This window comes from Cherax quadricarinatus, chromosome 11 (assembly GCF_038502225.1).
Source record: "Cherax quadricarinatus isolate ZL_2023a chromosome 11, ASM3850222v1, whole genome shotgun sequence".
NCBI lineage: Eukaryota > Metazoa > Arthropoda > Malacostraca > Decapoda > Parastacidae > Cherax > Cherax quadricarinatus.
The window spans coordinates 47,751,982-47,767,816 of record NC_091302.1 but is presented as its reverse complement, the minus strand read 5'-3'; the positions used below and the strand labels follow the sequence as shown (position 1 = coordinate 47,767,816).

General features: G+C 42.2%; 1 protein-coding gene across 1 annotated transcript in view; it reads left to right on the top strand.

Moving 5' to 3' along the window:
* LOC128687451 (hemicentin-2-like) overlaps positions 1-15,175 on the top strand; it is a 128,030-nt gene extending 112,855 nt beyond the window's left edge. Inside the window, exons 10-14 of the mRNA XM_070084196.1 lie at positions 6,656-6,804; positions 7,380-7,504; positions 8,317-8,519; positions 10,933-11,005; positions 13,806-15,175. Coding sequence (XP_069940297.1) covers positions 6,656-6,804; positions 7,380-7,504; positions 8,317-8,519; positions 10,933-11,005; positions 13,806-13,942 — 687 coding nt within the window. The 3' untranslated portion in view covers positions 13,943-15,175. The remainder of the gene's footprint in view (positions 1-6,655; positions 6,805-7,379; positions 7,505-8,316; positions 8,520-10,932; positions 11,006-13,805) is intronic.
* The last annotated feature ends 660 nt before the right edge of the window (positions 15,176-15,835 follow it).

The following is a 15,835-nucleotide window of genomic DNA, read 5'->3' as shown; positions in this document are numbered from 1 at the left end:
ATACATCAGGGTCATGAGGGAAGGCAGCAGGACGACGTGTAGTGAGGGTGGTCAATACATCAGGGTCATGAGGGAAGGCAGCAGGGCGACGTGTAGTGAGGGTGGTCAATACATCAGGGTCATGAGGGAAGGCAGCAGGGCGACGTGTAGTGAGGGTGGTCAATACATCAGGGTCATGAGGGAAGGCAGCAGGACGACGTGTAGTGAGGGTGGTCATTACATCAGGGTCATGAGGGAAGGCAGCAGGACGACGTGTAGTGAGGGTGGCCAATACATCAGGGTCATGAGGGAAGGCAGCAGGGCGACGTGTAGTGAGGGTGGTCAATACATCAGGGTCATGAGGGAAGGCAGCAGGACGACGTGTAGTGAGGGTGGTCATTACATCAGGGTCATGAGGGAAGGCAGCAGGGCGACGTGTAGTGACTGTGGTCAATACATCAGGGTCATGAGGGAAGGCAGCAGGGCGACGTGTAGTGAGGATGGTCAATACATCAGGGTCATGAGGGAAGGCAGCAGGACGACGTGTAGTGAGGGTGGCCAATACATCAGGGTCATGAGGGAAGGCAGCAGGACGACGTGTAGTGAGGGTGGTCAATACATCAGGGTCATGAGGGAAGGCAGCAGGACGACGTGTAGTGAGGGTGGTCATTACATCAGGGTCATGAGGGAAGGCAGCAGGGCGACGTGTAGTGAGGGTGGTCATTACATCAGGGTCATGAGGGAAGGCAGCAGGGCGACGTGTAGTGAGGGTGGTCATTACATCAGGGTCATGAGGGAAGGCAGCAGGGCGACGTGTAGTGAGGGTGGTCAATACATCAGGGTCATGAGGGAAGGCAGCAGGACGACGTGTAGTGAGGGTGGTCATTACATCAGGGTCATGAGGGAAGGCAGCAGGGCGACGTGTAGTGAGGGTGGTCATTACATCAGGGTCATGAGGGAAGGCAGCAGGACGACGTGTAGTGAGGGTGGTCATTACATCAGGGTCATGAGGGAAGGCAGCAGGGCGACGTGTAGTGAGGGTGGTCATTACATCAGGGTCATGAGGGAAGGCAGCAGGGCGACGTGTAGTGAGGGTGGTCATTACATCAGGGTCATGAGGGAAGGCAGCAGGGCGACGTGTAGTGAGGGTGGTCATTACATCAGGGTCATGAGGGAAGGCAGCAGGACGACGTGTAGTGAGGATGGTCATTACATCAGGGTCATGAGGGAAAGCAGCAGGGCGACGTGTAGTGAGGGTGGTCAATACATCAGGGTCATGAGGGAAGGCAGCAGGGCGACGTGTAGTGAGGGTGGTCATTACATCAGGGTCATGAGGGAAGGCAGCAGGGCGACGTGTAGTGAGGGTGGTCATTACATCAGGGTCATGAGGGAAGGCAGCAGGACGACGTGTAGTGAGGGTGGTCATTACATCAGGGTCATGAGGGAAGGCAGCAGGGCGACGTGTAGTGAGGGTGGTCATTACATCAGGGTCATGAGGGAAGGCAGCAGGGCGACGTGTAGTGAGGGTGGTCATTACATCAGGGTCATGAGGGAAGGCAGCAGGACGACGTGTAGTGAGGGTGGTCAATACATCAGGGTCATGAGGGAAGGCAGCAGGGCGACGTGTAGTGAGGGTGGTCATTACATCAGGGTCATGAGGGAAGGCAGCAGGGCGACGTGTAGTGAGGATGGTCAATACATCAGGGTCATGAGGGAAGGCAGCAGGACGACGTGTAGTGAGGGTGGTCAATACATCAGGGTCATGAGGGAAGGCAGCAGGACGACGTGTAGTGAGGGTGGTCATTACATCAGGGTCATGAGGGAAGGCAGCAGGGAGACGTGTAGTGAGGGTGGTCATTACATCAGGGTCATGAGGGAAGGCAGCAGGACGACGTGTAGTGAGGGTGGTCAATACATCAGGGTCATGAGGGAAGGCAGCAGGACGACGTGTAGTGAGGGTGGTCAATACATCAGGGTCATGAGGGAAGGCAGCAGGACGACGTGTAGTGAGGGTGGTCAATACATCAGGGTCATGAGGGAAGGCAGCAGGGCGACGTGTAGTGAGGGTGGTCAATACATCAGGGTCATGAGGGAAGGCAGCAGGGCGACGTGTAGTGAGGGTGGTCAATACATCAGGGTCATGAGGGAAGGCAGCAGGGCGACGTGTAGTGAGGGTGGTCATTACATCAGGGTCATGAGGGAAGGCAGCAGGACGACGTGTAGTGAGGGTGGTCAATACATCAGGGTCATGAGGGAAGGCAGCAGGGCGACGTGTAGTGAGGGTGGTCATTACATCAGGGTCATGAGGGAAGGCAGCAGGGCGACGTGTAGTGAGGATGGTCAATACATCAGGGTCATGAGGGAAGGCAGCAGGACGACGTGTAGTGAGGGTGGTCAATACATCAGGGTCATGAGGGAAGGCAGCAGGACGACGTGTAGTGATGGTGGTCAATACATCAGGGTCATGAGGGAAGGCAGCAGGACGACGTGTAGTGAGGGTGGTCAATACATCAGGGTCATGAGGGAAGGCAGCAGGGCGACGTGTAGTGAGGGTGGTCAATACATCAGGGTCATGAGGGAAGGCAGCAGGACGACGTGTAGTGAGGGTGGTCAATACATCAGGGTCATGAGGGAAGGCAGCAGGACGACGTGTAGTGAGGGTGGTCAATACATCAGGGTCATGAGGGAAGGCAGCAGGACGACGTGTAGTGAGGATGGTCAATAATTTAGGCAGCAGGTCATCAACGGTACAGTTGAAGGGGACAACATTGTCTTCCCAGCAAGACAGGAAACCGTTATCTATGTCTTCAGTGTGTCGCGTAAATCTGCGTACACCCATTAATTTGTATGCGTATGAGAGAGAGAGAGAGAGAGAGAGAGAGAGAGAGAGAGAGAGAGAGAGAGAGAGAGGGAGAGAGAGAGAGAGAGAGAGAGATGGAGGGAGAATAGACAGAGTCCCAAATTTTCTTTAGAAGCTATCTGGAAAAATATATTATTACACAATGAGAAAACAGAAATCAGTGACTGAATTGAAAACTAAAACACAACTTTCAGAGAAAACTTGCTTAGTAGTCGCTTGAAGACAGTGCACTACAGTGCACTACAGTGCACTACAGTGCATTATAGTTCACCACAAATCTCTACAGTGCACTACAGTTCCCCCTCCACTTTATATATGACTGCAGGAAGCGTGTACCAGAGTATATTCCACAGCACTAACAACAACACACCAGCAGAGGTAGTCAGCAGACACATCGTTCTGCAGGTCATCAATGCAGCGTCCGGTATGACCAACTCATTTAACAATCAGCCATCAATATAACCACCAACTCTTCCCTTCCATCAAAAACTTGGTGAAGCATCACAAGAGAGAAGCCTCGACCAGGACAATAGTGTACATAATAGAGCGAGGAGAACGCGAGTGTGGGGAGAATAATAGATTCTTACGTACTAGACCAGGTGAACACTGACACCTGTAGTTGGACTGACTAGAGCAACACCGGTGTACAGCACAGGTGCACTTATTGAAGGTTAACGAGGCAAGACTAGCCATTCGAGAAAGCGACTGGCAGATGCGGATGTTGCTGCTAGTTGGCTGCCTTCAAGAGGGAGCTGGATAGGTACCTAAAGTCAGTGTTCGATCAACCAGGCTGTGGTTCGTACGTAAGACTACGTGAGGCAAGCAATAACAGTCTGGTTGTTCGGGCCCTGATCCACCGGGGGGGCCTGGTCGAGGACTAAGCGGCGGGGGCGTTGACCCCCGAAACAACCTCCAGGTAAACTCCAGCTAGCTGTCTCAATTGCCACAACCCACACAAAGACCTGCGAGTTTCGGAAGTCTTCAAACTTTTTAAGCTCAGAGATTGCTATCCAGATTGGGATCTGCCATGGTGTGAGGATTCTATGAACCAGGTGAAGCTATACAGCAAGTATACTGGTCAGTCAGTATAACACTGCTACACAGTCTGACAAGGTGAGGAATCAGAATACTTACAACACCTGGGTATGTAGATAAATGTATCAGAGAAGCGACAAGTTGATAAGATTGAAGGATCGATCACACTGACTCAAGGCTGAGGGACTGACTACATCAAACTCCTTCTCAGCTTCACCCTTCTTTATGCTGGACTAATGAAGCTACTGTGCGTCTAATTTATCAACACCTGGGTATAATATTTCCGAGGACGCTCTGCCACCTTCTGTCGTCATCAACTCAGTACATAATATACGAAGTCAGTAGACAGGGAGGTAGTCAGTCCCTCTAACTGAAGAGGGTGTTCAGTGCCTTAACCTCAGACTCTTCATAATGGTGAAGGGCTCGTGATTAAAGGAATTGGAACAACTCTCCCCTTCCTCGGATGAAACCTAATTAATTCCCATTCCTCAAGCGGTTTGTGATCATTACGAAAGAGTGGTATTAATCTATAACAACACTGCGGCTAGCCGAGGATTCGAACCCATGTGTTTTTGGCCCGCCTCATAGAGACCGAAAATCACACATGACGCTCTAACCCACAGGACCAAGCAGTCCTACATGAATCAAGCTTGATTCATGTAGGGCTGCTTGGTCCTGTTAGGTAAGAGCGTCATGCGTGATTTCCGCTCAACATGAGGCGGGCCAAAACGACATGGGTTCGAATCCTCGGCTAGTCGCAGTGTTGTTATATATATATATACATATATATATATATATATATATATATATATATATATATATATATATATATATATATATATATATATATATATATATATATATAATAATATATATATATATATATATATATATATATATATATATATATATATATATATATATGTATATATGTATATATATACATATATGTATAAAGGCAAAGGGGACAAAAGAGAGTGCAAAAATTATAGGGGGATAAGTCTGTTGAGTATACCTGGTAAAGTGTATGGTAGAGTTATTATTGAAAGAATTAAAAGTAAGACTGAGAATAGAATAGCAGATGAACAAGGAGGCTTTAGGAAAGGTAGGGGGTGTGTGGACCAGGTGTTTACAGTGAAACATATAAGTGAACAGTATTTAGATAAGGCTAAAGAGGTCTTTGTGGCATTTATGGATTTGGAAAAGGCGTATGACAGGGTGGATAGGGGGGCAATGTGGCAGATGTTGCAGGTGTATGGTGTAGGAGGTAGGTTACTGAAAGCAGTGAAGAGTTTTTACGAGGATAGTGAGGCTCAAGTTAGAGTATGTAGGAAAGAGGGAAATTATTTCCCAGTAAAAGTAGGCCTTAGACATGGATGTGTGATGTCACCGTGGTTGTTTAATATATTTATAGATGGGGTTGTAAGAGAAGTAAATGCGAGGGTCTTGACAAGAGGCGTGGAGTTAAAAGATAAGGAATCACACATAAAGTGGGAGTTGTCACAGTTGCTCTTTGCTGATGACACTGTGCTCTTGGGAGATTCTGAAGAGAAGTTGCAGAGATTGGTGGATGAATTTGGTAGGGTGTGCAAAAGAAGAAAATTAAAAGTGAATACAGGAAAGAGTAAGGTTATGAGGATAACAAAAATATTAGGTGATGAAAGATTGGATATCAGATTGGAGGGAGAGAGTATGGAGGAGGTGAATGTATTCAGATATTTGAGAGTGGACGTGTCAGCGGATGGGTCTATGAAGGATGAGGTGAATTATAGAACTGATGAGGGGAAAAGGGTGAGTGGTGCACTTAGGAGTCTGTGGAGACAAATAACTTTGTCCTTGGAGGCAAAGAGGGGAATGTATGAGAGTATAGTTTTACCAACACTCTTATATGGGTGTGAAGCATGGGTGATGAATGTTGCAGCGAGGAGAAGGCTGGAGGCAGTGGAGATGTCATGTCTGAGGGCAATGTGTGGTGTGAATATAATGCAGAGAATTCGTAGTTTGGAAGTTAGGAGGAGGTGAGGGATTACCAAAACTGTTGTCCAGAGGGCTGAGGAAGGGTTGTTGAGGTGGTTCGGACATGTAGAGAGAATGGAGCGAAACAAAGTGACTTCAAGAGTGTATCAGTCTGTAGTGGAAGGAAGGCGGGGTAGGGGTCGGCCTAGGAAAGGTTGGAGGGAGGGGGTAAAGGAGGTTTTGTGTGCGAGGGGCTTGGACTTCCAGCAGGCGTGCGTGAGCGTGTTTGATAGGAGTGAATGGAGACGAATGGTTTTTAATACTTGACGTGCTGTTGGAGTGTGAGCAAAGTAACATTTATGAAGGGGTTCAGGGAAACCGGCAGGCCGGACTTGAGTCCTGGAGATGGGAAGTACAGTGCCTGCACTCTGAAGGAGGGGTGTTAATGTTGCAGTTTAAAAACTGTAGTGTAAAGCACCCTTCTGGCAAGACAGTGATGGAGTGAATGATGGTGAAAGTTTTTCTTTTTCGGGCCACCCTGCCTTGGTGGGAATCAGCCAGTGTGTTAATAAAAAAAAATAATATATAGAAAGGAAAGAGTAAAAGAATCAACTCCTAGAGAAGCAAACCTATGATTGGGACTGGTTGATATTAAGAGAAAGAGAAAGTTAGCGAGGGGAAAAGAAGAAAGACAGAAAGTGTGACCTGGAAACGCAAGAGAAAGCCGAGAGTTCCCCTCCCCCCCACACACACTAATTACACACACTCAGTGAGTACGTACACTTACTGAGTACACACACTGCAGCTTTATCTTTCTCCCAGCAGAAGCAAGACTCCAGTAGCAGCGGCAGCAGCACACAGCAGCACCACCATCACAGCAGCACACAGCAGCACCACCATCACAGCAGCACACAGCAGCACCACCAACACAAACAGCTGCTGACAAACTACACCTCTGCCTCACCATTCTTCGTGTGAGTAGATTTTAATAATACTTTACGGCTAATTATTCACCAGCAGCCATACCTGTCATGACTACTAATGACTTTAACAGTTATAAACATTACATCTACCTATATTAATGGACATTTCAGCACTTTTGATTTATATATATTATCACTACAATTATATACATTACAGAAACTTAAATATATAACCATGACTGATATATATATATATATATATATATATATATATATATATATATATATATATATATATATATATATATATATATATATATATATATATATATATATATATATATATATATATATATATATATGCACACAAGCTAACCACATCGTACCTAACTGCCTTTTACTATCTAACTTAACCTCAAGGCCTAACTAAAGTCTATGTGTTACAGTTATGAGTTCTCAGTGAATAATTATGCTAATTCCCTCCAGAAATTAGCGAATTAGCAATGCAATATTCATCAAAGGTAAATTTCTGCAGCTGCTGCTGCTACTATTAACTCTTAACTACCTGGCATCATACTAACTATCCGCAAGTCTAACTACCCCTGCGTGGTCTTTGCGTCCGGCAGAGTAACGGGTCTAGTAGCTGGTCAGGAATTTGTTGTCGTTCTCAGAGTGTCTAACCAGGAAGGGTTGAGCCCTCCTGTCGTTCTGAGCGCCTTCACTCTCAACGACAACGCACAGACAGTCATCAGTGAGTAACTTTATTTCCTGTGAGTTCTCAGGGCTGAGGGTTTTTTAAGGGTTTATTATGAGAGGTCTTAGGAGTCTTGGTGTGGTTTCAGAGTTTATTTTAAGGGGTCTCAGGAGTCTTTATGAGGTTTCAGTGAGGTTTTGTGAGTCTTCAAAATCTTAAGGGCTTCTAGTAACCCAGGGTTTTATTAAGGGACTTAACAAAACCCTCGATGATTGGAAGCCCTTAAGACTTTGTTAAGTGGTGTGGGGTCTATAATGGATTCAGGTCTTACAAAATTCAGGTCTTACAAAATTCAGGTCATACAAAATTCAGGTCTTAAAAAATTCAGGTCTTCAAAGATCAAAATTCAGGTCTTAAAAGATTCAGGTCTTAAAAGATTCAGGTCTTAAAAAATTCAGGTCTTAAAAGATTCAGATCTTAAAAGATTTTATTTTATAAGGATGCTTAAAAAACTCGTAAATTGAGAGTTAAATTAATGATTGTTTAAAGGTTTAAGGGCTTAAAATTTTAAGGGAATCAAGGGGCTCAAGTGGCTTAAATGTTAAGAGATTCAATGTAGCGATTTTTTCTAAGCTTAAGAGATCAGCTTTTTTAAGCTGTTAGGGAGAGTTTCACCCTTGGTAATCTCTCTCTCTCTCTCTCTCTCTCTCTCTCTCTCTCTCTCTCTCTCTCTCTCTCTCTCTCTCTCTCTCTCTCTCTCTCTCTCTCTCTCTCTCTCTCTCTCTCTCTCTCTCTCTCTCTCTCTCTCTCTCTCTCTCTCTCTCTCTCTGAGGGTTAAATTTTTTACCATTAATGTTCCTTCACGTCAGGGCTGCCGACTGAGCAAGGTACACGAAGTGGCAGCAGCGGCACTGATGGCAGGGCGGCAGGAGGCAGCGAATGGCAGGTGCCCCTGTCACCGGTGTTGGTGGTAGGGGCGGCGGCGGCGGTGGTGGTAGTGGTGGTAGTGGTGGTGGTGGTGGTGGTGATGTTGGTGGTGAGGTATCGACGGAGAGAGTCTGGACCAGGAGAGGTGGGTGAGCAGGTGGGTGAGCAGGTGGGGGAGTAGGTGGGGGAGTAGGTGGGTGAGTAGGTGGGTGAGTAGGTGGGTGAGCAGGTGGGTGAGTAGGTGGGTGAGCAGGTGGGTGAGTAGGTGGGTGAGCAGGTGGGTGAGCAGGTGGGTGAGCAGGTGGGTGAGCAGGTGGGTGAGCAAGTGGGTGAGTAGGTGGGTGAGCAGGTGGGTGAGCAGGTGAGTGGTGGGGGGTTATTGGTGGTACTGGTGGAAGAGGGTGGGGGAAGTGGCTGGTTGGGTGGTGGTGGAATTTATTATTATTATTATTATTATTATTATTATTATTATTATTATTATTATTATTATTATTATTATTATTATTATTCACTGGTCAACAAAGGTGTCAGGTCACTTTATAAAACCACCACCACCACCACTACCACTACCACTACCACCACCACCACCACCACCACCACCACCACCACCACCACCACCACCACCACCACTGCTTCAAAACAGACTCCTCAGTTAGGTTTCCTACATTATTCTCTACTGTGTTTGGTCATTGTAAGGTTGATAATTTATATTTTCGTTTGAATTTATATTGTTTCATCAATGAATGGCGAGTTTACTCCTGTTTTTTGGTTAAACTATAATATTTTTTGTGTTATATGTGTGGCAGTTTTACCTCGAGACAGCAGAATCGAAACATCGCGCCTCTTGTGGAAACATAGTATTTTCCACTATGGTGTGAGGGTAGGGGACCAGGAGGAGCTGTGGGCAGCTCATGGCTGCTGCTGCTGCCGCTGCTTCATGACTTGATCCAACTCATGACGTGAGAGGTTTGATGGAAGGAAGTCATACATGACATGTTCAGTCTTCACAGTGGTAACAACACCTCTGACTTCAGCTCTCGTTAGACACTTAACAGAAACACAAGAAACAACGCAAAAACTTGTCACTCTGGTAGAATATGAGAAGTTTGGCAGGAAAATCTTTGAAGTCCCAAAATTAATAAGTTTGATATTTGGACATCTGGGTTTATTTACAAAGTTTATTTACAAAGTTTATTTACAAAGTTTATTTACAAAGTGCTGTTGTTTCCTGGGCCCGTCACACAGTCTTGATACAAAGACCACTACACTCAACGTACGTAGCCAAGCTGAGAGTTGTTTGAAGCAGATGTGACTAACTTTTAACATAGGTCATTAGTCGACCAGAAGGAGTATATACCTCCACCTTAATACATCAAGCTAAGCCTCACTAAAAACCTTCATCAGTCGTAGCAGAAGTTTCAACAAGAGATGTGATAATTTACGCATTTTAACTAAAAAATAATGTCAGAAAATGCTTCAGATCAATTTGAATCGTTTAAATATGCAATAAAATAAAATTTGAACATATTTTTCTTAATTTATTAATTTGAACAAAGAAGGTGCAGGATTTGCCTACACGAAGGAGACGTTCCGGAAAGTTAGTGACGCCAAACTGAAAAAAACTCTTCACCGGACCTTAGATTCGGAAGTTACTAAATGATCTTGATTTTGAGCAAGTCTCCGAGATGTTGAGCTGAGAGTAAGCATGAGCAGCAGACAAGAACACTTACTCAGGTTTCATGGTCAATCATCACCGTAATTATTACAGAAATATTTTAGAAGATATAATGACAGCAAGCCATCTACTGGAATGTCAGATGTTCCATAAGATTCACTATCTCTATCCTCCACCTTGGCTTTTCCCCAACAAAACCTCGGTGATGTTACTGATGAACGATTTTACCAAGATATACCAATCATAGAGAAGAGATATTAGGGAAAGATAATGATGAGTACAATACCCAACTACTGCTAGACACTGCTGCTGGAGAGTCACGTTCTACACAAGAAACAAAAAAATTGAAAATTGTGATGTAAATATGTTTGTATGACTGTATAGATATTTCTTATAGTTTTCTCATGCAGATTTATATAGATATACGTTAGGATAGATCAGTTTTTATTATTCCTTGAACGACACTTAGTATGCATACATAATATAAGATCTATGGTTGTAAGGTAACATATATTTACTTGGTTTTTCAAACTTAAATAGCCAAAATTTTGATTATAAGATTTCAAAATAAAATCAAATTTCTAATGTAGCAGAGATTGAACAAGTTCAGATTCGTGATCAGAGGCTCAAGCTTAACTTCAAACAACTAATTTGGTCTCTGAACTGGATTAAAAAAAAAAGTTCAGATTTGTTGTGTAGTCTGTAATTATTGTTAATAACTCTACGGGAATGACTTGCCATGTTTAACTTACTCAAGCCAACATTTTGTAATGATCGGAGATAGGATGGAAGCTACCAGTCTGTAAATATTCTGAAGTAGGATAAGAATCCTTAGCCCGTGAACTGAAATATTCTCTCTTCTGTGTGCCATGTGACGGTGCAGATCAGAGTGCCAGAGGAGAGAATACTGATGCAGGCTGCCACCACTCCTGACACCGTCTCTGCCCACACCACAGGTAAGCATTACCACAGGTGTAATTTATATATATAGATATATATATATATATATATATATATATATATATATATATATATATATATATATATATATATATATATATATATATAGAAAGAGAGAGAGAGAGAGAGAGAGAGCGATCGCAGTCAGCAGGACTCGATACTGTTACTGAGACGGGCAAGATTCCCAGACAGCACTCTTATCCACTCAGCCACAAATGCCTCAAAAGCTTAGCAGCCTGGTTCACAAGCCATGTTTCTTTATCGCTTGTGAGGTCAGAACATACAAGAGGAGACTGAAATAGTTTGAATCCATGCTTGAGGCTCACTGACGTGCCCTGGGCTGGGAAAGAAACATGACTTGTGAAAGAGGCTGCCCAGCTTTTGAGGCATTTGTGGCTGAATGGATAAGAGCGCTGCCTGGGAATCTTGCCCGTCTCAGTAGCAGTATCGAATCCTGTTGACTACGATCGTTCTCTGTATATATCCGCTTGTTCTGAGTGATGCACTGATATATATATATATATATATATATATATATATATATATATATATATATATATATATATATATATATATATATATATATATATATATATATATATATATGTGTGTGTGTGTGTGTGTGTGTGTGTGTGTGTGTGTGTGTGTGTGTGTGTGTGTGTGTGTGTGTGTGTGTGTGTGTGTGTGTGTGAGTGTGTATGTGTGTATGTGTGTGTGTGTGTGTGTGTGTGTGTGTGTGTGTGTGTGTGTGTGTGTGTGTGTGTGTGTGTGTGTGTGTGTGTGTGTGTGTGTGCAAAACGACCGCTGTGAAAGAAGAGAGAAGTTCCAAGCGCTTTCGTGACTACTCACATTATCAAGGAACAATGAAAGTAAAGCATCAAGGGAAGGTATATAAAGGGGTTGCCCACACCTCACTATCAGATCCCACAACAACGAAACACCTGACGCGAGACAGCAGGCCCGCCGGCCGAACTAGACAGGTCCTTCATACAACCCACCAACAAACTATTCTACCCAAGAAATAAGAAATTTAAAAAATTATTATTTGTCAAATATATTATTAAATTCTTCCCAAATTCTATTAATTATAAATGGATCTAATTTATATAAACCAAAGGAAATATTCATATTATTATCAAAACTGCTTTTTATGAAACAAGATTCAATTATATTCCTGTCGACCATGGACTTGCTTGATACTACTTTCTCAACTTTTTGGAAATCAATTGGATGGTTAAAATCTCTTACATGAATAAATAGAGCATTGGAATCTTGTCCAGTTCTAATGCTATATTTGTGTTGTTTTAATCTTAGTTCGAGATTTTTACCAGTTTGACCTTAATAAATTTTATCGCAAATTTTACAAGGAATCTTATAGACACATCCATCAGCATTTTGAGGGGAATTCTTTATCAAAAGTTTTTTTACTGTATCAAGATTTTTGAATACAACTTTAATATTAAAAGTCTTAAGAAGAGAAGGCATATCAACCAAGTTTTCATGGTAAGGGAGAACCAACATATTTTTAGTTGAGTAAGGCTGGTTGTCCCTTTTTGGATTGTAAAAAGTATTTCTAGCAAATTTAAAAGATTTATCAATTACATTTCTTGGGTATTTCAAATCATTCCCTATTTCATAAATTTTGGATATTTCCTCATCTATGAACTCAGGACTACAAATTCGTAAAGCTCTCAAAAACATTGATGAGAAAACAGACAGTTTAACTCTATCTTGATGGGAAGAATAATAGTGGACATAGGAACAGTTATTTGTAGGTTTTTCTGTAGATTTTAAATTTAATTCATTATTATTATTATTATTATTATTATTATTATTATATATATATATATATATATATATATATATATATATATATATATATATATATATATATATATATATATATATATATATATATATATATATATATATATGCAATAAGATCACAGTAAACAGGTGATTTCAGAATATGCAAAACAACCACTGTGAAAGAATAGAGAAGTTCCAAGCGATTTCGTGACTATTCACATTATCAAGGAACAATGAAAGTAAAGCATCAATGGAAGGTATATATATATATATATATATATATATATATATATATATATATATATATATATATATATATATGCAAAACAACCACTCTGAAAGAATAGAGAAATTCCAAGCGCTTTCGTGACTACTCACATTATCAAGGAACTATGATAATGTGAGTAGTCACGAAAGCGCTTGGAATTTCTCTATTCTTTCAGAGTGGTTGTTTTGCATATTTTGAAATCACCTGTTTACTGTGATCTTATTGCATATATATATATATATATATATATATATATATATATATATATATATATATATATATATATATATATATATATATATATATATATATATATATATATATATATATATATATATATATATATATATGTATATATATATATATATATATATATATATATATATATATATATATATATATATATATATATATATATATATATGTATATTGCAAACAGGCGAAATTATTTACAAACATTATCTCTCACTCCACAGCAGCGTTCGAGCCTACACACTCTGCATCAAAGTACGTTGTAAATTCTCCATTCGGTCAGATCTGGCCGAGAAGAAGGTACTGTGTACCTTGGTGCAAAGTGTGTAGGTCCGAATTCTGCTGTAGAGTGAGAGATAATATGTGTGTGTGTGTGTGTGTGTGTGTGTGTGTGTGTGTGTGTGTGTGTGTGTGTGTGTAATGAACTGAGTTATTTTTCCATTAATTAAAAATGACTTTCATGTTAGTTTTTCAGACTCTTGAAGTGAATGTGGGCATGACAACAGTGGCAGGAAGTTCGTGTTGCTCACCAGAGGACGTAACGAGGCCTACTGACTGGTGCTCTGAGAGTGTGATGGCACTCTCTGTTCCCAGCCTCTCCTGACACAGTCACAGAGAGACGCAGGTGCCACTGCCCACTCGTACATCAACCCCAGTGTGTTCCGACACCCTCAGACACCCCTAGCTTTATTTCCTGACACCCTGAGAGAGAGAGCATCCATGAGTGCTACCAACTCTTACATGACCCCTGCTGTCTCTTGACACCGTCAGGTGTGACCTTCCACACTTACACTGCCCACAGTGCGATCTGACACCATGAGAGAGAATTCCAAAGAAAATCTTACATACATGCACTTCCCAAAGTGTACTCTGACACCATAATAGGCTCCTAAACGCTACCCTGAGCCTGTCTTTACACATGCGAGGAACACGAAGGGCGGAGCAACACACACACACACACCGTGGGAGGGGCAGAGAGTACAAACACCTGGTGTGTGAGTGTGTGGCCACCTAGAGTACAACATTGTAATTACAATATGTTCTCACCGCTCAAGAGGTGTGTGTGTGTGTGTGTGTGTGTGTGTGTGTGTGTGTGTGTGTGTGTGTGTGTGTGTGTGTGTGTGTGTGTGTGTGTGTGTGTTTGTGTACATATGTACTCATCTATTTGTGAGTGCAGGAAGTGAGTCATAATTCCTGGCCCCGATGTGTGTTTGTGTTTACGTGCACGTGTGTGTATACTCATCAAGTTGTTTTTGTTGGGGTCAAACTCAGCTCCTGGCCCCATATTCTAGACTAATAAGCATGAATAATTTCTGCGTCTCTTGCATTTATCATGTCTGCTCTTGAAGCTGTGTATTGACTTAGCCTCCATGACTGCCTCTCATCCAAGTCATTCCACTTTTCAACCACTCTGACACTAAAGAAATACTTCCTAACATCCCTAAAGCTCATCTGTATTTTCAGATTCCACCTGAGTCGCCTTAATCCACGTAGTCTTCGCCCAAACAATATGTCCCTCTTCCCTAAGAATTCCTCTTAAAATTTTGTACGTAGTAACCATGTCCCACCACGTCCTTCTCTCCTCCAAGGTCGTCAAGTTTAGTTCCTTCTATCGCTCCTCATAGGGTATTCCTCTCAGTTCTGGTGCTAGTTTGGTTGTGAGTCTTTGGACTTTCTCAAGTACCCTCCCGTGATTGATCAGGTGTGGGGCGTCATGTCTGGACTAACATATGTGATATGTTAGCTTCTCAAAGATTATTTACTCAAGTTTCTTAATGTTGCACTGATGTTTGCTAATCTTGCATATACCGCTGCATTTATACGGTTAATATGTGCTTCGGATATATGCTATGTGTTATGCTCACCTCTCGGTCATATTTTATTCAGTGAAATTTCAAACTTTACAATGCCGTTCCTGTACTCCGTATCCGGTCTTCCCTCTCCTCCAATTCGCATGACTTTGCCTTTGTTCGTTTCGAACTTCAGCAGCCACTTATTTGACAAGAGAGAGGACATTTCATAACTCATTAGTTATTCATGGTCAGGAAACAATGACACACAGGGCCAAGTCCTTTCTGGTAGGTCATTCACGTATATTAGTAAGACTAGTGGTCCTCACACTGATCCTTGGGGAACCCCACTCGATACTCTCTCCCATTCTGATGCTACATTACTTACTAACACCGTCTGCCTTCTGCAATTCAGGTGCTCCCTGGCCTCCCTGGAGAGAGGTCAGGGAGCACCTGAATATATATATACGTGTATATATACATATATATACATATATATATATATATATATATATATATATATATATATATATATATATATATATATATATATATGCAATAAGATCACAGTAAACAGGTGATTTTAAAATAAGCAAAACAACCACTGTGAAAGAGTAGTGAAATTCCAAGCGCTTTCGTGACTACTCACATTGTCAAGGAACTATGAAAGTAATACATCAAAGGAAGGCAATTAAAGGGCTTAGACT